A 24,052-nucleotide genomic window follows, 5' to 3' on the forward strand; every position below is an offset into this window, starting at 1 on the left:
AACATGGAATAATGCAGGCAGTAAAAATACAAAACAAGAAAAGAATAAGAAGAAGAAGCATCATTAATTTCAACAGCAGATGCCACCATGGTCCATATGAGCCAAGAAAAACATCTCCTCGTGAGGGAACTGCATCCTGTGACATGGCCTGTTGCAGGTTTTTCAAGGCAGACATTGCTTCATCAAAATGGGTTTCATTAGCATCAGAAATATAAGTACAACATTCTCTAGTGTCATCTTCATACTCTAGATACTCTAGACTTGGCCTACACCAACATCAAAAAGCATTCAGAGCAGCTGCCTGCCCCCACCTTGGCTCTTCAGACCACCTATCTGTTATGCTAACTCCTGCATACAACCCCTGCTGACCAGAACAAACCTACAGTGAAGCAGGTGAGAATGTGGACTGAGGGGGCCATGGATGCACTTCAGGACTGTTTTGAGTGCTCTGACTGGGATGTTCAAGGCAGCAGCCACTTACAACGACCAGATCAACATCAATGAGTACGCCATGACGGTGTCAGCCTACATCAACAAGTGCACAGAGGACGTCAGCATCACTAAGAACATTATCACCCGGGCCAACCAAAAACCCTGGATGACTAAGGAGGTACGGGAAATGCTAAAAGCACGGAACTCAGCCTTCAAGTCTGGCGACAAGGAGGCACTGAGGACAGCGAGAGCCAACTTGAACCGTGCTATCAGGTTAGCAAAGCGAACCCACAGTCGAAAAATACAGGAGTTCTTCCACGACACCAGCAACACCAGAAGTATGTGGCAAGGCATAAAGGCGATCACAGATTACAATCCATCCTCCCCCCCAGTGGGTGAAGTTGATGCTGACTTTCTAAATGGACTCAATAACTTCTTTGGGAGGTTCGAGGCACTGAACAGTACTCCGGCAAAGAAAACTGTTCCCCACCAGGAAGAGGAGGCACTCTGCCTGGACACAGCCGATGTATTGAAGACTCTGAAAAGAGTCAACCCACGGAAGGCCCCAGGTCCCGACAACATACCTGGGCGGGTGTTCAGGGAATGCGCAGGTCAGCTGGCTGGTGTCCTAACAGACATTTTTAACACCTCACTGGACCAAGCCACAGTGCCAGCCTGTCTCAAAACTGCCTCCATCATTCCGGTGCCAAAGAAACCTCAAGTCACCTCTTTCAACGATTACCGGCCTGTGGCACTGACTCCCATCATGATGAAGTGCTTTGAAAGGCTGGTAAAAGAACACATCGTCTCCAGACTCCCCTCCACATTCGACCCGTTCCAGTTTGCCTACCGCCGAAACCGCTCCACTGAGGACGCCATCTCCTCCGCCCTACACCTGAGCCTGGCTCACCTGGAGGAGAAGAACACTCATGTGCGGATGTTGTTCCTGGACTTCAGCTCAGCGTTCAACACAATCATCCCACAGCATCTGGCAGGAAAACTGGGACACCTGGGCTTCAGCACCCCCCTGCGCAACTGGCTGCTAGACTTCCTCACCGACAGACCTCAGTCAGTCCGGATCGGACAACACACCTCCGATGTCATCACCCTCAGCACAGGCTCCCCTCAGGGCTGCGTCCTGAGCCTCTGCTGTTCACTCTGATGACACACGACTGCGTCCCCAGGTTCGCCACCAACCACATCGTGAAGTTCGCGGACGACACAACGGTGGTGGGCCTCATCAGAGACGACAACGACCTGGACTACAGAGAGGAGGTGGAGCAGCTGGTGGACTGGTGCAGAGACAACAGCCTGATCCTGAACGTTGACAAGACGAAGGAGATGATCATCGACTTCAGGAAGAACCGGCCCAGCCACGCTCCACTGCTCATCAACAGCTCGGCTGTGGAGGTGGTCAGTAGCACCAAATTCCTGGGGGTGCACATCACTAACGACCTCACCTGGACTGCGAACACCACGTCTCTGGCCAAGAGGGCACAGAAGCGCTTGTATTTCCTGCGGAGGATGAGAAGAGCACACCACCTGCCCCCGCCGATCCTCAAGACGTTCTACAGAAGCACCATAGAGAGCATTCTGACCAGCTGCCTCTCTGTGTGGTGTGGAAGCTGCAGCGCCTCCAACTGGACGAACGTGAGGAGAGTGGTGCGGACAGCAGAAAGGATCATCGGGGCCCCCCTTCCCTCCATTCAGGACATTTCATCCCAGCGCTGCGTGTCCCGAGGCCGAAACATCGTCAGTGACCCCTCACACCCCCACCATGGACTGTTCTCCCTGCTGCCCTCTGGAAAGAGGTTCCGCAGCATCCGGTGCAGGTCCACCTGGTTCTGAAACAGCTTTTTCCCATTTGCTATCAGACTGCTGAACTCTTAACTGGACTGCACTTAAAATCTGGTCTCCACTTTATACCTTGCACATGTACAGAGCTAAGTAACTTCCTTTTTACTGTCAGTCCTGCATGTAGCATATTTGAAAATAACTGAATTGTTATTCAATATAAAATAGCTTTTAACCAAGTAGACAGGCTAGGTTTTCTTCCCTTTTTCAGAAGAGTAGGTGCGACTCAAAAAAGGAGCAGGTAGGCTAGAGTTTTGCAGCTGCGAGTATTTTGTATTTGCATTGTGAATATTATATTTACATATTTACAACCACACATTGGGATATGAAACATAGGCATGAATGAAAGAAAAAGAAAAAAAAACAACAAACGACAAAAAAAACTAATTAATTAATCAGTCCCAAAGTTAAAGTTCATCTCACACCCCCCCTTAGTCCGTCCACCCCGAATGGGGATCAATCAGGCTCACCAACAAGGCGAGTATCCGGAGCTTGATTCACGTCTTGGGTAAATGAAAGTCCAATCAAAGAAGGAGCAGAGTCCTTTGTAGGATTCTCCTACCGGCTGGGTAGGAGAAGTAAACAGTCCTTAATCACCAACAGGTGAATCCTTTCCTTGGCTCTAGGCCTGGTTTCATAGCTCGCCATCCATCTGGCCTGAACAACAAAACAGGACCACTTCCTCAATATAATTATATTTTCTAATATTCTTAGTGTATACACGGTTCAATAAATAATTCTATCATATTCAATCAATTGCAATAAATCTAAAATTCAATATAAATTACGTTCATGAAACATTCAATAAATATACACCATATTATCAATTAACATGAAATGTAAAATACTAATACAAACCAGTGCTCAATAAATACTTCAATTACCCGTTTTGGTTATCAAAAGCAATGTTCAATCAGTTTTTAGTGGCTACACAATAGCAGTGATTACAAGCCAACGCTAAGTCATTCATAACAACACTCACCAGTTCCGCAGTTTTGTGTCATACTACCGGATCTTTTCCATCTCCTTTCCGGCTCACAATAATGGGCTCCTACAGTTCAGTACATTAAGTGAGCATCGTACATATTTACAGACATTAAATGATACTACGCTTTAACTGACCTGCCAGCTCTGCTCCTTCCGACGCGATCTAACCTTCATGCCTTTCGCTCCAGCTAATATACCGAGCCAATAAACTGCGACGGTACACGTGACCCCAATACTTAGCCACGATTGGCTAAATAATCTCGCGAGAATCACTCCTAAGGTTATTAAAACATCGCGAGATTAAGGCTAAAAGGCAAAAGTAGAAAATCAAAGGACATGAAGGTTTAAAATGACACTTAGGTTACATGCACTTTATATTTTATATTTATATTTATATTCATATTTTATACTGTATTTTATTTTTTTCTGGAGTAACCTCACAACATTGAAAGCTCAAAACATTGTCCTGAGCCGTATGCAACGAAATTTCGTTCTGTATACACCCTGTGCATGCAAAATGACAATAAAGTCAGTCTAAGTCTAAGTCTAAGTCTAAGTTCATCAGTGTCAGCATAATCAAACAATGGCTTAACTTAAAAAAGTAAATTTGGCTTTGTTATTTTCCATCAGGGGAATTACTTTAATCTTTTATCAAAGAACGCAGACTTTGAATGAGACCACATCCACAGGACACCAGAAAAACAGCTGCAAAACTGCAATGACAAAACAGAGATCAGATTTTCCAAAGGCATCATTCATTTGTGTATTCAACACAAATATCTTCAATTCACTCTGTGTCCGAGTGAATTCTCCACCGCTCGTTCCCACTGTGGCTGCTATCGTCGGAATAAATGTGAAACCGCTTCTCCAAGCAGTCGCACTCTTCTTCAGGGACAACAGCTTTTGTTGTAGAGTCCAGAGTCAGGTCTGGAGCTCTGAACTTTAGGCCAGTCTGTGTGTAGAAAGTCATGAGCAACTCATCATGCGAAACCTTATCTCCTGCTTGTCCAGTTTTACTAAGTTCTGCTCATTAAATGGTGGATGTGATCCATTCAATTTACGTTTCAATACTACACCTCCAACAGATGGAAAACACAGAAACCCTGTAATCACCTGCTTCAAAAGACAAGGTTCTAAATTAATGTTTGCCCTGAATGTTAAGCATATGCAGATCTTCATTTTAAACTAATCTTGTAATATAAGACTGAACAAAAAACAAAACAATAACAAAAGCTTAAAGACGTAGTTGTATAGCTTACATTTACCATCAAAACAATGAATATCAGTGTGAATTAAACAGTCCAGTTTAAATTACTTTTATAGAACAAACTAGATTTTACTGGTAGTTTGTCTAAAACATTCTACATGCTTTCCTTAAACAAAGATTCAAAAGAGTTAGACCTGGAGTAATTATAATGTCAATGTATAACTTAACAAATCCAGACATTTTCAAAATACACCAATTTTTCTCTAGGCCTTTTACTGGTAGTAGAATTTAAAGTTTTATTCAAAGTCATTTTAAATGGATGTAAATCAAAACAAAAATCAAGTTTAGAAAAATCATTATAATCCCACATCTCAGACCCACCTGAGTACTTCTACTGATTAGTGATAATTTAATCAATAATAGATTCTTCAAAGCATTTCTTAAAACATTCTTAATCCATTAAATTAGTGCTCTGAAAATGGCTAGCACAATAATATTTTTAATTTCTATAATTATTTCCCCAAGTTAATTAACCAAAATATGCTTCATTATCACTATAAATTTGTTATCTATTGGTTTCAAAATACTTTAGCCCATTGTCAGAACATCTTTAATGGAGAACAACTCAAATCCATTTAAAATAAGCATATATTTCACCAGACAATATCTTTCCTTTCACTTTTATGTTTAGTACAGATCAGACATGTTCTTCAAATATTTTGTTTAAGTAATATAAGTTTCAGTAATCTAATTAAGTAATATAAAAGGTAAACCCATAACATTTCTCCTCCATGATGATGCTTTACCTGCTAATGTATCACAATTTCTACTACTTTAAATAAAGATGTTGATGAAACAGGTTTATTATTTTACCTGAGAAATTCTACCCATATTCAATGCTGCCCTTTTCCCTAAAAGGTCAACTTTCAAAACAAACAGAATCATTTATTTCAGCATGATTTAAACCTTCAAGATGACTCTATTTTCCCAAAACACTTCACATTACAGTTTTAAAGCTCATTATTTCATTTTACTCTTATGATTTTCAAATAATTCATTTTACAAAGAATTTTAACTAACGTTTGACAAAGCATGTTTACCAATTTAGACTTGTGTTTTGATGCTAAAAACTTACATTTAACATTTTCCACATTATTTCATTGCTCACTATGTATTTGCTTGCTTAAACAACCTGCACTAAAGAGAAAATGGTTCTCTGAATTTTAGGAAACTAAAACTACATCAAAATCCTGCCTTATGTGATGGTAAAGACTCTCTACATCTTCCTATAATCTACGGTGCCAAACAAAACCCTAAGATTTAAACAGCCAATCTCTATGTTCCTTAGGAAAAAAGGTTAATTTGTATTTTTGTATTATCTTTGTATTTTTTAGATTTCACACTTTATGTTTTAAGGTCACTACACTAGTCTGAGCAATCTCTATTGTCAGATCACAAAACAAATCTTTAACCCACCATATGAACTTTCCTTCACCTCTTGGAGGGAATGATTTTATGGCAGGAAAGAGAGTCAGTAAGGATTTCAGGAGGAACTCCTAATTCTTCTACTGCTTTATTAGGCTTTGGCACTTGAATCATCAGATATGTTTTGGTTTCATCTAATTTTTAAATTTGGGGTTGCTTATACTTAAAAAAACATATACTGGTGTTTTGTAAAGAGGCTTCACATGTTGGTTAGTTGAATCTAGTGGGGGTAGAAGTTACAGCACAGCTCTTCTTGTTCTCCCCTGCTGAGCTGCTGTGAGTTTGGGTTGCAACTCCTCCCTGGGCTTCATTATTCTCTTGTCTAAATAAACATACTTGTCACTTTTTCCTGTTTTGTTCTATTTATTTTATTTTTTCTTATTTTCTTATTTTATTTGCAGCCCTCTCTTTCTGTAGGCACTTTTCAATCATCTCTTATTACAGTTTAATATTGATTCTCTACAATAGTTCCACATGATCTTTTTTCATTAACCATAAGTTATTTCAAACTTAATGTTATCCTTCAACAACAAATCTTGTAAATTTTAGCAAACTTTTCTGTATTTAATCAATTTCTATTTAACAAGAGAGTTACTTCTAATTTATCCTGTCTTAATTATCAATAAGTCCTGTAGATTTAATAATATTTATCTATCTTAAAGTTTTGGTCAGTTTAAAAAGACTGATTGTGAAACTATCTAGAATCAGCTGCATGCTGCAGTTTGTTGTTATCTGGGCAATTCCTCTTACAGTTAGAGCCTGTTTCTCTAAAGATCTTTTCTGTTTTTTCTTTATCCTCAACTCATTAAAAAGGTCCCATTGTAGCTCATTGTATTTTATTCTATTTTTACTACTACCTTCTCAGCCTAGAAGGAATAATTAACATTTTTATCTAATATTTTAGTTCTCAATTCTATATACATTTTTTATTTTATTTATTTCTCTACCTAATCATTTATGTATTTATCTATTTATTTACTTTATTTTTCATTCAGTCATCTATTAATTTGCCAATACATCATTTCCACAATCCTCTGTGACCTCATTTTCTTGGCTTATTCTTTATTTATGTCAGGATCAGTGTTTTTCTGTGTTTATTTAGAGTTTTCTGTGTCCTTAGTCTCTTCGTTGTCCTGTCCTCCCCTTGATTGTTCCCAGGTGTGTCTCGTTTCTGTGATTACCCTCCCGTGTATTTAACTCCACCTGTGTTCCTTGTTCCTCGTCGGGTCCTTGTCAATGTCTTGTCGTTGTCCATTCGTGTAGCCTGTTGCTACCAGTGCTGAGCCCTAGCCTTCTGCTCAACTGTGCTGCCAGGTTTTTGGATTTTTGACATTATTTTCATCATTAAACTTCCTTTATTCACCTCATCTGGGTCTACAGCGTCTGCCTCACCACCTCACCCGCACCACCTCATGACAATTTATTTATATTTCATCCTGTAGTTCTACCAATTTATTTAGCCTTAGAACCCATATTTTTACTTTCAATTTGTTCAGATGTTTTATTTTATCAGGATTCTATCTTTCAATGCCTTCCAATCTTTACACTGCAGGTCACACTTACTGCTGTTGTTGCTTAATTTGAATAATTTAGTCCAGTTTAACACATAGGGTGTTCTAAAAACTGGAAATTTTGCACCACGAGACAGCACTAAAAAAATGCTCTGCAGGGTAATTTCTGCTTCTGCTTGGTTGTTCCAAGTGAGAAATTCTTGCCTATGGCATCCACTTACAGAGGTGCTGTTCACATTCTCGTTGTATTTATATGACATAAAATACCAAGTGGTATTTTATCTCCAATTACACACACTCTTTCACACCAACATGAATTGTAACACAAACAAAAACACAAAACACAAAACAACTGGTCAGATTTGTAGTCAGTCAAAATTTCATCAGTCACCAATTTTCAGTCTGTCCTCATTATTTTATCAAATTTTACTCTAATTTTTTATCAAATTTTACTGAAGCTTCAGGAATTTCCCAATGTTTTGTTAACATTTTTCATGTTTTAATTTAATTAATTTTAAACTTTAGTCTTCAGGAACCTGTTTTAAATACCGTGCACATTTATAAAGAGACATCTCAAACTTATGTTAGAATCTAACAACAACCAATAATTTCCTGTTTTCTGGTACCAGTTTTTTACTTAACCCTTATTTTAAAACCGAAACACCACGTTTTTTCTTTATTTTACTTTCAACACCATCTACACCGTACTTCTTTTTCCATTTAGTCAGGTACTTTAAGTTTCCTGGCTCCATCTGACACATTACTTCTCATCCCCTTTAAGACTTTTCTCCTTCCCGTGGGAAAAACCCATATTTTTACAGTGTGTTCATCCCGTTCTTTACACACCTAGGGTGGACTCTACAGAACGGGGGATAGGAAGAGTAGGGTGGTGGCCAAGTTCTTGTTGTAGTAATTCTCGCTTGGACTAAATTCAATAAATGATTTGAGTGGAGAATTCTTGATAATCATCCCCAACAAGCCCACCGCTCACCTTTCCCACTGTTTTTTAGGTATCACATTTATTGCCTTTCCCTACGTGTGTTTTTTATACTTTCCCCTTTTTTTTTTTTTCTTGACGTCAAACGGGGGACTTGAAAACCGCCCGTAACATTCCATTTACTTACTTGGTTGAATCCTGCTCTGTCCAGTTTTGAGTCCCGTCAATCCACCGTTGGCAGAAGGAGCTTGACATAAGACACTGGCCCAGCGAGGAAATTGCCCCCCGGGACTTTTCAGAATACTGCCGGCAGATTTCAGCGCGTCTTACTCCTTCCGTCAGCGGTGGGTATGTTGGGAATCCCTGAACGAGCCCCCAAATGATAGGTTTATTTTAATTCCTAACTTGCAAAGATTCAACCAGAGACACAATTTTCTTTTCTGCAGAAAAGGAGGGAAGATCCGAGACGCGGAAAGCCACCGTCAAACACTGTCTGGAATCAACTCTGCCCAATCTTTGTCTGCATTTGGCCTTATTAGAAAATACAAGGAAGGAGGTTGGGCTTTTTCACATAGTCACACAAAGAATTTGACCAATGACCTTTTTCTACAGGGTGTTCTGGAACCTTCTGTGGACATGCCCTTACAAGGGCATGTGGCTGACCACAACTAATCAGTTACACATGTAGCTGATAACACAGGAATGTGCAAACTTCTCTAGCCTCCAGGCAAACATCCTAAAAATGGTTAATAGTGTTTCACAGAAGAAAAGGAGTCAAGTAAACAACACACAAAATAATAATATGAAAACATAACCTTTCAAATAAACTCACAAGTAAATGAACTTAAATAATTTTTCTAACAGGTACAAACAGAAAACAGCCTCTGAGGCGATTATTACAAACTCAACGACGGTCATGAGACAGAAAAGCCTCGTCTGGCCGTCTGTTCCTGCCAGTGAGTCATGAATTAAATCTCCATATTTCTCTCTCCAGCAGAGAAGCCCGTTCTGCAGAACCAAGCTGGAGTTGGTTCCGATTGGGGAAATGACTAAAGGGCGATTCCACCCAATTTTTCACCACCTTCCGCATCTTTAATCGGCTCTAGGTTAAAAACTACAACACCTGGACTCTTCCAACCTGGACTGGATTATTCTGCTCTAATAACAGAATATTTTAATCCATGTTTGGGATTTGTGAAACCTTTAGGTGATTTGTGAAACTTCACTAAAGCTTAGATTACTATTCATACTTGTTACATGCAGGCTTTTCAAATTCAATTTGAATTCAAAACCACTTTATTAATGGGAAATGAAATGTTGGTGTAGCTCATTAATTCTTCAAAGAGTTCAAAGGTCAATGCCGCCCTGCCGGCCTGATGCGGCTCCAGCTCTCATGCAGTTACACAACTTTGACCTTAGAACCGTCAGTTTCATCTAAATCCATCAAAATGATCAAATTTCAACAAAACCTTTAGTAATAAAGACTTTGATTATCTTATCAAATAAATGCCTTTTGTAATCTAAATACATAAATATCCCACGCCGACCTGGATATTCAACATGAATAAAAGACCAAATCCAGACTTTTATTTTTAATGTTTATTTGCTGATTAAAACATGTATTACAACTTTAATCACCTTCATCCAAAGTAGTTATTATAAAAACTAAAAATGTTTGATTAATAATCATCATTGCACACTTTAATATTTTAGTGATTAGAAATCAAAAGTGCTGATCTTTATGTTGCCGCCGCACATCAGATGTCCAACATGAAAACCAAACAAGAAACAACAACAATCCATCCAAAGACTGAAGAAAAACTACAAAAGGCCGAAAGCAGAATGGGAAAAAAAAAATCATTTATTTGACCTCAAATGGCTTTTATTCTGTCTAAGTTTAGAAGAATTAAAACAAATGACCAGTTAAAGCTTGTATGTAATACAAATTGTAGCCACAAGAGGGGGAAGTGCTCCAGTTTTACATTTGTAAGAGTTAAAACTTTGCTTTAACTTTCTGAATTGAAAACTCAACTTGATAATAATTTTATAGATGTTAAAAACTGACATCAACCTACAAAGGTCATGTTGGAGTTTCTGTAAATTTCAGCTTCAGAAGAAGAAAAACGGCTCAGTAACAGCCACCAATCCCTGCTAAACCTTTACTGATCATTGAGACTAGAAATGAAATCAAATTCCTCCTGATTGTAGAGCTGACTGAAACATTGAAGCTCACTGTGAACCACTGCAGCCTCATTCTGCTCTCTGTTTTCCTCTGTGAATCAAAAAGCTTCTTTCATTGAAGACCAACTATAAACTCTGATTAGTTTAGTGTTTCACTCACTTCCCTTCACCACATTTGATTAATACAAAGAAACGCTCAGCAGTAGAACCGCTATGTGTCAGAGATTTCCTCATAACACCCGGGTCTGGATCAGAACCGGTCCACAGACTGGATCTTCATGGAGTTTGAGGTCCTTCACCTGAAAAGACAACAGGAGCAAAGTTTGAACCAGACTTCACAAACTGCTGTGGTTTCAACTGGACATCAGATTTACAAGATGATGAAAAGTTTTTCCCCTCATATTTTAATAACTCAAACATTATGTGCAAAACTCAGGAAATCTTCCTTTAAAAACTCAACACCAACATTTTGTCACAAAAACAAACCCTGTAAAAAGTTCAAGCTTGGTCTCTCTTCCCATCCATCAGGAACTTTGTCCATTTCTATTTCTGTCTCCATTGATGTGACGACTATCAGAGTTTGAGGTTTTCATTTTCATGATCCTGCAATCCGTGTCTAAAGATCCAGCGGTGTTACCGTAAACTAGACGACTAGTTACGACCCCTAGTGGAGAGTTCAAGCTACTGATCCACTGACCCCATCTGAGATAATCACTAAAGGATTAATGGGAAGGAACAATTATAAATGTGAATAATAATAATAATAATAATAATAATAATAATAATATGTCAGAATAACAGACAGTCTTACCTAGGCAGTCCAAGCCATGCTGATGAAGGCAGCAGCTCCAGACTGGGACCGGACAGATCTGCGTCTCCGAGTTCCACCACACGTCTAGAAGTGAAGGACAGACAAGTCTGCATTTCAATGACTGTCAAAGCTGAACTTTGTCTCTCATAGTGTGTTAGCGTCAAACATCCTGAGGTGAGTGAGATTCAGAGAAGCTGCACCTTGACGCAGGTGTTCTCCTGTTTGATGCAGAGCTGCAGTTTGCAGTGCAGGTAGACCTCAGCTGAGCTCCCAATGAACTGGAACATGTTGAAGGAGAAGGAGTTGGAGGTTCCCTTTCCGTTTGCCTCCATGCTCACCGTCTGGTCCTCAGGGTTTGGACAACTGCTCACAAGCGTCAAATCAAACGTTGGTGGTCGGATCAGAGAGGTTAGAAAGGTCACAGAGGCTGAATATGGGCAGCGGTCTCACCCGTTCTTGATCAGGTAATGTTTACGGCTAGCGTTGGCCGATTCCTTGTCCGTCGCCCAGCAGGAGTCCATCACCAAGGCAACCAGGCTTTCATTCAGGCCGTTGGCGTCCAGCTCCACCCAGATCTTCTGGTTCAGGCGAACTTTGGTGTTTGAGGCCACAGCTTGAGTTCGGTGGGCGTCGGTGTAGGCCTTCATGGTCAGAGAGTAATTCCAAAGTCCGGATGAGATGAACTGAACCACAGAGCTGCAGAGGACACACACAGCTGGCAGGAGTCTGCTTCTACTTCTGACTGCTCAAAGATTTTACTTTGCTTTCTGCATCCAGCAGGTTTGTACTGTCATATGGAGATGCTAGCTGTGGTCGTCTCCTTGGTGTTTCAGTTTTTACGTCAGCTTAACCGGAGCTTCTTTTCTTTCTAGTAGGTTTTGTTATGTCTTGGTTTTCTGCACCTGTTTTGCCTCCCATTATTTCCCCTCTGCTTCCTGCTTGTTCACAGGCCACATCCAATCACTGCCCTTGTCAACAGACGCTGTGGGCCGTCACGATGTTGCTATGACGACGGGTTCATCTCGTAGGGGAACCAAACTGCATTCAGCTCAACTTTACGCTACAGACACGTTGATGAAGGAACGACCCAAGTTACAGGAGTCTAAAAGCTTCCAACTCTTCAAAGTTATGTTTTCTATGCAACATATATCTATGATAGGACAGCGTAGCTACATCTAGTATTTCATAGAGTGTTTAAGCTTTTGGCCAAATCTGTAAAATCACTTTGACCTGAATCATAAAGAGAAAGGATTGGACTCTGTTATATCAATCTATTCCTACAGAAACTGACCAAACTATTCTGTAATGTTTTACTGAATCTTTTTCACCTGATTCTGAAACTAAAAACCACAAGTTTACCTGATGGGATCAACACCCACCTGTCTTTGATCCTGAAAGCCACCGTCTGTATGTCCGGCTGGGTCTCAACGCAGGAAAACCCGATGTAGACCTGGTCTTGGCGAGTGATTCCTCCAGAGGAGAGGTTCTGTGTCATGATGGTGTTCTTGTAGATGGTTTGGCTGTTGTGGGTCTGCAAACAGAAACATTAACTCCGTACCAAAAGCTGACCTGTGAAGTTGCCTCCACATCAAGGTCCCGAAGCAGAGCGCGAACCCACCGTGACCTCAGTCCCACAGAGGTCGGTGCTGTTGAAGCTGAAGGTCACCATGTGGGTCTGCTGGTCCATCTGACCTCTGCAGGTCGGATCTTTGAGCTGTAAGTCAGAGTAGTCGATGCCTTTGTCCTCCAGGAGACACCCGACCAGAGAGAGAGAAGTAGAGCTCTGCCTGCAGACCGGCGGATCACCTGGAGGTTACAGCGTTGGTGAGGAGAGGCAGTCAGAGGGTTTCCTCCAAACATTAAGGCCTGTTCTCAGGTCACAGCTGTCCTACCCAAAGAGTTCGTCTCTCTGTACTTGGAGGCAAAAATGGCCCGACAGAAGCAGCGAGTTTCTCCTCCAGCTGTCTTCTCTCCACAGAACTCGTGATCGCTGCAGGTCCTGTCCTGACAGACGGCCCCAGGGGGCGCTGCAGAGCAGATGCATTACTGTGAAAAGCAGCAGCAGCAGCAGATTCATGGAGCAGACGGAGGGCAGCAGGTCTTACAGCACTGAGCCTTGGACCTCCAGTCCTCCGGTGCGGCGCTGCTCTGCAGGCTGCAGGCTCTGGCGTAGGCCTCCAGGAACCGACAGCTGAGGCCATCCAGATCCGGATAGCGGCACAAAGTGTCTGTGCAGGCGGCCATGTAGGGCTCTGGGTCCACGCCGCAGGAGGAGAAGGGCGCCTCCTTCAGGAGGCTACAGCTGCTCCACATGGAGACAATCAATGATCAATAAACGGATTCGTCTCCCATCACAACTGACGTCACGAGGCATCAAACACCATGAAACATGAAGTTTCCCCCAGAGATCAGAGAGAAACTCAGACTAAAGGTTCTGGATCAATGTGCTCACCGTTCAGCCATCTTGGTGCAGCTGGTGGTTGTGTCAGTAGCGTCGGTGTACTGCGCCTCACAGCTAGGGGGCGACACACAACAAGGTCAGGACCGATTCCTGAGTTTACCTGCAGTCCGTCCGTCCAGCAGCGGTCGGTCGGTAAGGAGGTCTGACCTGGTGGAGCCGTCCTCAGAGAGCCGCTCTTCACTCAGAGACCTGCTGGCGTTTCCACACAGACCCTGCAGAGGCAGTCCATAAGAACCTGGACGGGTTCAGGACGCAGCGAGAGACAATCAGCATCAGACTGCAGGACAGCAGCGATCCTCAGGATCCAAACTCATCTGATGCTCTGTACCTTTCAGGTGGATCTGAGCCGTGGAGCCGTCAAAGAAGACAGAAGCAGAGAAGTCGGACAGGGACGCCTGGACAGTGACTCCAGTTTGGTCCTTGGAGAGCTTCACACCGTGACCCGTCTGAACCGAGCCGCTGAGGGTCAGCGGCGAGCCGTTCAGCTGCGACCCACAGAGACACAGCGGACTGTCAGAACTCAGAGGCTGAGCCACAGAAACCTGGAGGTCTGTCTGAGAAAAGGAGCTACAGGCGAGTCTGGAGGGGCTTCGGAAGGTGGCGCCCCCTGCTGGTGAAGCAGCAGAGAGACGCTGCTTCACCTACAAACTTCAGACTACAACGGACCTGTGACTCAGCAGCTCTGAAAAGGTTCTGTAGCATGAGGAAAGCTTTAAACACACACACACACACAGAATGACTGAAATAAATTATGAACCAACTGAAAAAGTTCAACTAAAACTGAATCTGACATTTGTTTTCAGCTAAAACTCAGAAAATATTTTTTATAAGTTGTCTTTAGGATCAAAGCTGATAGAAAAAAAAGTTCAAAACTGTTTCAGTTCTTTTGGGTTCAGGAGATAAGAAACCACAAAAACTATAAAGTCTAAGATTTTTTTAATCAAAACTTTTAAATTAGGAAATTTAATCATCAAATTCATTGCTAGTGTTTTTCCTGTTGTGAACATTTAAAATGATTTTATTTTAACTTCATGTCAGTCTCTTATAAGTATCAGTTTGCTCTTTAGCAGCAGAAAAAGTTGCATTTGTTTCATAAATCCAGAGGTTCCTGGGCTGGGCCCCCAGAACCCCAGGATCCAGATTACGGCCCTGCTGGAAGCCATGAAGCGTCTGCAGCGGCTCACCAGAACTCTGCCTCCTTGTTTCAGCTGGATGTCAACGGCCGACCCGTTCAGTCGCAGCGTCACGCCGTCCAGGAAGCTCACGTCTTTACGGCGCCGCTCCTGGAAGTGGGCCAGAACCTGGAAGTCTGGGCCTGATGGGATCCTCAGCAGAGAGTACCAGCACCGGTCCTTCACAGAGTTCTGCTGGCCCTGGAAGTCCACCACAGCCGGACCCGTCACCGTGCAGACGGAGCCCAACGAGGAGGCAGAGGAGCAGCTGGTGGAGGCAGAAACAAACATCAAGACCTGTTGCTGGGGGCCACAGCCACCAGGGGGCGCTCTACTCCTCCAGCTCTCTGGATCAGTAGTCAGTATGTTACTGAGGTCTGACTGATGTGAAGGACTCAGATTTAGACCAACTGCTGTGCAGAAAGATTCATTTCAGCCTCACTGATCTCTGATCTGTTCTCCACTGCTGCTCACTTCCTGCTGCTCCTTCACAATAAAAGCTCATTTATCACTTCATGCTTCTCCTTCACAATAAAAGCTCATTTAACACTTCCTGCTGCTCCTTGAAAGTTAATGCTTGCTGTGAAAAAGACCACAGCTCCAGTGAAATTTAACTTCATGAGTCAAATTTGAAAACACATTTTTCTCTTTCCCACTTTTCAAATACAAAATCAATCAATCAATTTTATTTATAAAGCACCCTTCAAAGTGCTGTTTTTAGTAGCAGGACTTTGAGCGTGTAAATAAGTAAAAATGACCATATTTACACGCCGTTGCCTTGACAACGCTCCGTGGGCCCACAGCTGGTATTCTGGAGGACTGCAGACTGAGAACAGGTGAGAGTCCTGCAGGTTTTTGGATCAGAGCTGACAACGTCTCCAGGTCTGAACAGAACGCCTGAGAAACGAAGGAAGAGACAGAAAACTCAGAAACTCAGTTTATCTGAGGAAAAACTGTTTCACTGAATCTCAAAGTTCAGGTTTGGATTCAGAGGTTCACTGACCTGATGACCTGCAGCCGCTCAGATCTGCGTAGGTTTGCTGGTTTGCAACACTCGGAGGGAAAACTTTGTTTCCATCCACCAGAAAATCAGGGAACTGCAGAACAACAGAGTCAGAACCACAGAGACTCAACACAGAATAAAAACTGATTTCATTAAAATGTCTTGATAAAAACTCATTTCTTTCTTTGAGCCAAAACTTTGTTTTACTCAGCTGATTTTTACTCTAAAGAGCAAGACAGACATTTTTCCTGTCTCATGTTTCTATATGTTTTTTGTCTCATGTTTCTATGTTTTTCATGGTGTCCATTGTAATGGACATCTTGACTAAATGAACGTAGAACGTCATGAAAACTTCTATACTTTCCCCGCAGAGCTTCATGCAATAACTCATGGTCTCAACCTTTTAAACTGGATTTTGCTGTTTTGTTTATCAGTGTGCATGTCTGAATAGAGAATAAATAATATAAAATATAGCTTTGACTTTAGTGATGGCCATTGAACTTTCAGATGTATTGACATGCTATTATTTGTAGTGATGTAAACATATAACAATAGATTACACAGTTATCAAACTACTGGCTATTTCCATGTAACCTTTATTTTTTATGAACACCTTGAAGCAGTTTCAGTTTGGATTTTACATTTCTTGCAGCAGAAATGTGTTTTTTCTGTGCATTATGGCCTCTTGCATCCAGTCGGCTCTGACTTTTTTCTCAGATTTTTGTGTTTACAGACTGATAATTTGATCTAGCAGGACAACAACACCCACTGATTCACTGTGAAGCTGAACTTCTCTGGATGAGACACTGAAAAACTGGGAATGCTTTACTTCTCAATTTACCATCTAATTCCTGTGGCTTATTTTCCTCATCCAATCACTGGATCAGAAATCTCTTGATGTACCGTCAGTTCAAGAAGGTTTGACAGTTTTTACTCCATCATTGAGAAAATAACAGAAAATCATTATGAAATCACAAACTGGCTATGAAATGTTCACACATGCTTCTTTCTTTGCACAGTAACACTGAATAATTAGGCGCTGTACAGCCAACACAAAGTCCTGATGTCCATTGGGATGGACATTCAACTTTTAAAAAGGTCCTACGATTTAATGAGAGGAAAAATGTTCAAAATACTTTCAAATACTATTACTGGAAACACTTAAAAATATACAGAGAAAACTTTTCTGTGCTGTTATGAACATAAAGAATATTTTTGAAGTAAAACAGAAGCTTCCTCCTCCTCGTCTGTTTTCAGTCACATGCTCGTCTGGATGACTGAAACTCACTAGTATCAACTTAAGGGTCTAAACTTTATTGTTTTTGCTTAATAATAAACCAATCTATAACAAGCATCATGTAAATAACCAATTCCCTAATATTTTTATTAGTTTAATCCCAGAAAAACATCATGTCCACGCCAGTGGACGTGGAGTCTAAAGGATGTCTTGATAAAAACTGAAAATAATCAGGAAAATCTTCAGGTAGATGTTTAGATCTGACAATATTTAATTATTAACTCAAAGCTTTTCCTGTATTTTGTAAAAGATGTAAAGACTTACCACTGATGGGTCTGAACCCACGTAAGCACTTTGTGCTCCATAGTTTAGTAGAACTAAACGGTACTAAAAGAAATACAAAAAAACAGTCAGCAGGTTTGATCCAGTCAAAAGGTTTTCACAAAAAGTCTTTGCATGAAACATAATTACATACTATAGGCGATATAAACAATGAATAAAATATAAGAACTAAACGTAAACAGCTCATACAGTTCTATCAGTTCATTCATATTCTTCCATCAATGTTTTGTGTTTAAGTCTTTTCTAAAACCAGAAAACAGATTTAAATCACTGAACAGAACTTACTGCAGAGATTGCAAAGACCACGAAGCACTTCCCAGTGTTCTTAATGCTTGGCAGATTCTGGAGGATGTATTTATCAGAACCGGCAGGCATACTTTGAATTAAAAACTGTGCGTTCGCTGTTTTAGGCATCACCAAGCAGTCTCCTCTGCTCTGAGGCTCATAAAAGCCGGTGAAACAGAGAACAAAGTTGTCACTGGTGAAGTTCAGCTGAAAAAACAGAAACACAGCAAGTCAAAGAAAAACCGACCCACAAAGATTCATCAGGAAGAGAAAAGAGTCTGGAAGTCCTGAGGAATAAAACTCTACAGATCAGTTTCTGATTAAATGAGCAGAAATCCTCTGGACTCCTACTTCCTGTGTTTGCTTCAAAATAAAAGCAGGCAGACTCAGAGCTCTGAAGCTGCAGAGATCATCATCATCATCAACATCACCATCATCATCATCATCATCATCATCGTCACCATCACCATCATCATCATCGTCACCATCACCATCATCATCATCATCATCATCGTCACCATCACCATCATCATCATCATCATCATGCGTCTGACTAAGCAATAATTAGTAGAGGTTCATCCAGTCATTTTACTCACATAAAGTTGTTCGTATTTCTGTCCAAAGTACGTGATGGGGCATGAGCTGATGTCCACCTCTGTGTTCATAGTAAATCCTTTAAACTGTCCAGCAGCTCCTGAAACACAGAGACATGAGATGAGAACCAGAGTCTGGCAGCAACATGACAATCTGTAGATGAATAAACCAGCATCAGTTGGTCTGTTTGGAGACCAAGATGGCAGCAGGAGCTCCGTTCCTCCATCTTCACTGACTCAGCAGAAACTGCTTCTAACTGCAGGAACTCACCTGGCAGCAACATGGCAGCAGAGAGGAAGAGGAGCAGGAGGCGGAGCATGTTGGAGGCGACCAATCAGAGAGCTGGAAAACAGAACATCACATGAAACATAAATCAGTTTTTACTTTCTGCTAAGTTTATTGTTGAAGTTTGAACGTCTCGTTTTATTTCAGTCATGAATGAATTCCTTTGAGGCAGAATCTGTTGCTGGGTTTGTCTTCCTTGGAGGTGAGGAAGCCACCTGGGGCCACAGGGACACCTGCAGGGGCCACAAATGTCCTCTGTACAAACACAGGCTGTAAAGTTACTGACAACAAGGCAGATGAATCAGCAGCAGGACCTAAATGATGATATTTGTTTCAGATTTCTCCCAGAAATGTAACATTTTTAATGTTAAACCAAAACTTAAAGTGGATTAATGGCAATATCTGGCAACTTCCAACTCTTTCTGATCTGTTGCCAGATTCTGAGGCTACAAATGATCCGGTCCTGGTTTTGATCTGTAGTGAGTCTGGTTGATCCAAACAGCAGCGCTGGTAGTGAGCTGAATCATGTCACCTCACAAAACTGCTTGTGTAACAAAGAGCCTGACACCAAACAGACGAAGCAGCTAAACTCTGGTTGGAACGACGTCCAACAGGAAGCAGCTGGCATTCAGTGCTCAGCCTGATGCCAACACAAACAGCTGGAGGCTGTGTGTGTTCTTCTGTGGTTTAGTTTGACCTTCCTAAGAAACGCACCCTGGAAAGTTTCCTGACATGGCAACAATCAATCAGCCAAATCAAATTTTATTTGTAGAGCACCTTTCAGCAACAAGGCATTTCAAAGAGCGTTACATCATAAAAACATAAAAATATAAAGTCAACAGCTTTACATTTTGCACATCAGATTATTGATCAATGTTTCATGATTATGTTTCCAAATCAGCTCTAACCAGCTGAGTTTTTAGTCTGGATTTAAAGGAACTCGGTGTTTCAGCTGTTCTGCAGTTTTCTGGTGGTTTGTCCCAGATTTGTGGTGCATAGAAGCTCAGAGAATCAAAGTCAAAGTTTCTGATTCTGTAAAGCTCTCAGGGTAACTTTACACCACAAATTTTACTCAAGTTAGAGAAGCAATAGTTCAACATATTTTTACTCAAGTAAAAGTAAAAAGTTTCCGTCCAGGAAACGACTCAATTAAGAGCAGAAAAGCATTTGGTAAAAAGTAACTGATCAAAACATGAATCATATTTTAACAATTCATCATCAGATGCACCAAAATGCAAATTTATGTGGAAATTTTGGAGCAAATTGAAAAAAACCTTTTTTTGTAACATAGCTACAATTTGAGGAAGTAAAATTTCTGAAAATCAATTTCTGTCAACATAAAGTTTATGAAACTTTAACAAAGTTTTTGTGAAAGTTTCCTCCATCTGGAGAATTTATGGTTAAAAGCTTGTTGTGGTGATGATTTTGCAAATAGATGGTAATAATCTTCGGTTGTTTTTCTACGTGGCTCTGTTGCTGTGAATGTTTCCTCTTTCCCCCTCAGAGAATTTGGTTTTCTGTGAGAAATGTCTCCATGGATGAGCAGAAGAGAGTCCAGCGGGTCTTACCCTCTACAGGAGGATGATGAAGGTGATGATGAAGGTGGCTCTCTGGTGACCGGAGCTGCTGGGCCGATTTGGGGTCTCTGTCCGGCGGATGCTGCTGCTTCTGTTGGTCTCTGCTGGCGTCACCGGATTAAATAAACCTGGAGACGAGGAGGGGATGGTGATGATTGGCCAAACACCTGGGACAGGTATTTGCCCCGGGCTCATTCTGTTCAGTTATTTGTACTGATGGTAAGACAGAAACACCTGCAAAGGAATGTCACTGAACCAGAAAACTGAGCACAGCTGCAGCCATGTATTAAAACACCAGATTCTAATAACTCAGTGATTTCTCACAACATGACATTTGTTTTGGGCTTCAACTGTTTTTCCACCTTTCCTTCATGAAACCAGAGGACATTTACAGAGGATTGTCCAGTAATGGGTTATAAAACCAGTGAATCCTAAAAGGCATCATTGCCTCAAATTTACACCACAGATATGAGGAAGATGAGCTGAAGAATGAAGACAATAATAATAATAATTACACCTGGTAATTAACAGGTGGAGCTCCAAGGAACAGCAGATGTGACTCACAGTTTGTTGTTTGGTAACATTTCAAACTGATGCTGAACTAAAATGACCTCAGTATGTTTTATAATGTCACTTCAGTTTCTCACTTATTACCTCAAATGTTTCTTCTGCCCCAGTTTAGAATCCAGTCTCTACCAGGAACGGACTGGCATACGGGGCTAACTGGGGCCTTCCCAGTGGCCCCTCCGTTGGTCGGCCAAAAGGGCGCAGCAAGCAGCATCCTTGGTTTGCAGAGTCTCAAACTGCGTCATATCAAACTCCTTCCTGACCTCACTTCCGCCCAGTCAGGCAGATTTCAGCAGCGCAGTGGACCTGTAAACTGAGCGCAACAGAACCGCCGGCTGACCATGAAGAGCAGAGATCAGAATAACTGGTCCGAACAGAAAACAGCCTCTGAGGCGATTATTACAAACTCAACGACGGTCATGAGACAGAAAAGCCTCGTCTGGCCGTCTGTTCCTGCCAGTGAGTCATGAATTAAATCTCCATATTTCTCTCTCCAGCAGAGAAGCCCGGTCTGCAGAACCAAGCTGAAGTTGGTTCCGATTGGGGAAATGACTAAAGGGCGATTCCACCCAATTTTTCACCACCTTCCGCATCTTTAATCGGCTCTAGGTTAAAAACTACAACACCTGGACTCTTCAAACCTGGACTGGATTATTCTGCTCTAATAACAGAATATTTTAATCCATGTTTGGGATTTGTGAAACCTTTAGGTGATTTGTGAAACTTCACTAAAGCTTAGATTACTATTCATACTTGTTACATGCAGGCTTTTCAAATTCAATTTGAATTCAAAACCACTTTATTAATGGGAAATGAAATGTTGGTGTAGCTCATTAATTCTTCAAAGAGTTCAAAGGTCAATGCCGCCCTGCCGGCCTGATGCGGCTCCAGCTCTCATGCAATTACACAACTTTGACCTTAAAACAGTCAGTTTCATCTAAATCCATCAAAATGATCAAATTTCAACCAAACCTTTAGTAATAAAGACTTTGATTATCTTGTCAAATAAATGCCTTTTGTAATCTAAATACATAAATATCCCACGCCGACCTGGATATTCAACATGAATAAAAGACCAAATACAGACTTTTATTTTTAATGTTTATTTGCTGATTAAAACATGAATGACAACTTTAATCACCTTCATCCAAAGTAGTTATTATAAAAACTAAAAATCTTTGATTAATAATCATCATTGCACACTTTAATATTTTAGTGATTAGAAATCAAAAGTGCTGATCTTTATGTCGCCGCCGCACATCAGATGTCCAACATGAAAACCAAACAAGAAACAACAACAATCCATCCAAAGACTGAAGAAAAACTACAAAAGGCCGAAAGCAGAATGAGAAAAAAATCATTTATTTGACCTCAAATGGCTTTTATTCTGTCTAAGTTTAGAAGAATTAAAACAAATGACCAGTTAAAGCTTGTATGTAATACAAATTGTAGCCACAAGAGGGGGAAGTGCTCCAGTTTTACATTTGTAAGAGTTAAAACTCTGCTTTAACTTTCTGAATTGAAAACTCAACTTGATAATAATTTTATAGATGTTAAAAACTGACATCAACCTACAAACGTCATGTTGGAGTTTCTGTAAATTTCAGCTTCAGAAGAAGAAAAACGGCTCAGTAACAGCCACCAATCCCTGCTAAACCTTTACTGATCATTGAGACTAGAAATGAAATCAAATTCCTCCTGATTGTAGAGCTGACTGAAACATTGAAGCTCACTGTGAACCACTGCAGCCTCATTCTGCTCTCTGTTTTCCTCTGTGCATTATGGGATGTTTCACATCTACAATGTGTTGAGCTCAGACAAGGTGAGAATCAAAAAGCTTCTTTCATTGAAGACCAACTATAAACTGATTAGTTTAGTGTTTCACTCACTTCCCTTCACCACATTTGATTAAAACAAAGAAACGCTCAGCAGTAGAACCGCTATGTGTCAGAGATTTCCTCATAACACCCGGGTCTGGATCAGAACCGGTCCACAGACTGGATCTTCATGGAGTTTGAGGTCCTTCACCTGAAAAGACAACAGGAGCAAAGTTTGAACCAGACTTCACAAACTGCTGTGGTTCAACTGGACATCAGCTTTACAAGATGATGAAAAGTTTTTCCCCTCATATTTTAATAACTCAAACATTATGTGCAAAACTCAGGAAATCTTCCTTTAAAAAGCTCAACACCAACATTTTGTCACAAAAACAAACCCTGTAAAAAGTTCAAGCTTGGTCTCTCTTCCCATCCATCAGGAACTTTGTCCATTTCTATTTCTGTCTCCATTGATGTGACGACTATCAGAGTTTGAGGTTTTCATTTTCATGATCCTGCAACCGTGTCTAAAGATCCAGCGGTGTTACCGTAAACTAGACGACTAGTTACGACCCCTAGTGGAGAGTTCAAGCTACTGATCCACTGACATCATCTGAGATAATCACTAAAGGATTAATGGGAAGGAACAATTATAAATGTGAATAATAATAATAATAATAATATGTCAGAATAACAGACAGTCTTACCTAGGCAGTCCAAGCCATGCTGATGAAGGCAGCAGCTCCAGACTGGGACCGGACAGACCTGCGTCTCCGAGTTCCACCACACGTCTAGAAGTGAAGGACAGACAAGTCTGCATTTCAATGACTGTCAAAGCTGAACTTTGTCTCTCATAGTGTGTTAGCGTCAAACATCCTGAGGTGAGTGAGATTCAGAGAAGCTGCACCTTGACGCAGGTGTTCTCCTGTTTGATGCAAACAGCTGGAGGCTGTGTGTGTTCTTCTGTGGTTTAGTTTGACCTTCCTAAGAAACGCACCCTGGAAAGTTTCCTGACATGGCAACAATCAATCAGCCAAATCAAATTTTATTTGTAGAGCACCTTTCAGCAACAAGGCATTTCAAAGAGCGTTACATCATAAAAACATAAAAATATAAAGTCAACAGCTTTACATTTTGCACATCAGATTATTGATCAATGTTTCATGATTATGTTTCCAAATCAGCTCTAACCAGCTGAGTTTTTAGTCTGGATTTAAAGGAACTCGGTGTTTCAGCTGTTCTGCAGTTTTCTGGTGGTTTGTCCCAGATTTGTGGTGCATAGAAGCTCAGAGAATCAAAGTCAAAGT

At 41.1% G+C, this 24,052-nt stretch overlaps 1 protein-coding gene and 1 long non-coding RNA gene across 3 annotated transcripts; both read right to left on the reverse strand.

The window, feature by feature from the left end:
* Positions 1–10,498: 10,498 nt before the first annotated feature.
* LOC116724912 (alpha-tectorin-like) lies at positions 10,499–17,736 on the reverse strand. Its single transcript, XM_032570704.1, has 16 exons — positions 17,722–17,736; positions 17,603–17,665; positions 16,042–16,135; positions 15,806–15,935; positions 15,051–15,306; positions 14,195–14,351; positions 14,014–14,101; positions 13,858–13,920; positions 13,511–13,707; positions 13,298–13,432; positions 13,024–13,211; positions 12,785–12,936; positions 11,856–12,101; positions 11,606–11,768; positions 11,406–11,489; positions 10,499–10,893 (listed from the first exon to the last, which is right to left on the reverse strand). The coding sequence occupies exons 1-15, from the start codon at positions 17,734–17,736 to the stop codon at positions 11,406–11,408; spliced, it is 2,031 nt and encodes a 676-aa protein (XP_032426595.1). The 3' UTR covers positions 10,499–10,893.
* Positions 17,737–22,321: 4,585 nt separating this feature from the next.
* On the reverse strand, positions 22,322–23,670 carry LOC116724610 (uncharacterized). Of its 2 annotated transcripts, XR_004340160.1 has the most exons (3): positions 23,653–23,670; positions 23,453–23,536; positions 22,322–22,956 (listed from the first exon to the last, which is right to left on the reverse strand). It is a non-coding gene; the product is annotated as an uncharacterized LOC116724610 (long non-coding RNA). The 2 variants fall into 2 exon arrangements; XR_004340159.1 differs by having other exon boundaries at positions 23,453–23,670.
* Positions 23,671–24,052: the final 382 nt, after the last annotated feature.

The sequence above is a fragment of the Xiphophorus hellerii genome, chromosome 8, assembly GCF_003331165.1.
Source record: "Xiphophorus hellerii strain 12219 chromosome 8, Xiphophorus_hellerii-4.1, whole genome shotgun sequence".
NCBI classification, from domain to species: domain Eukaryota; kingdom Metazoa; phylum Chordata; class Actinopteri; order Cyprinodontiformes; family Poeciliidae; genus Xiphophorus; species Xiphophorus hellerii.

Bases quoted from the DNA above. Each gene is read 5' to 3' on its own strand.
- LOC116724912 (XM_032570704.1), bottom strand. The intron at 13,212-13,297 runs GTAGGACAGCTG...TGTAACCTCCAG, and splicing joins CAGAGAGACGAACTCTTTGG to GTGATCCGCCGGTCTGCAGG. The intron at 11,490-11,605 runs GTGCAGCTTCTC...CTTCACTTCTAG, and splicing joins AGGAGAACACCTGCGTCAAG to ACGTGTGGTGGAACTCGGAG.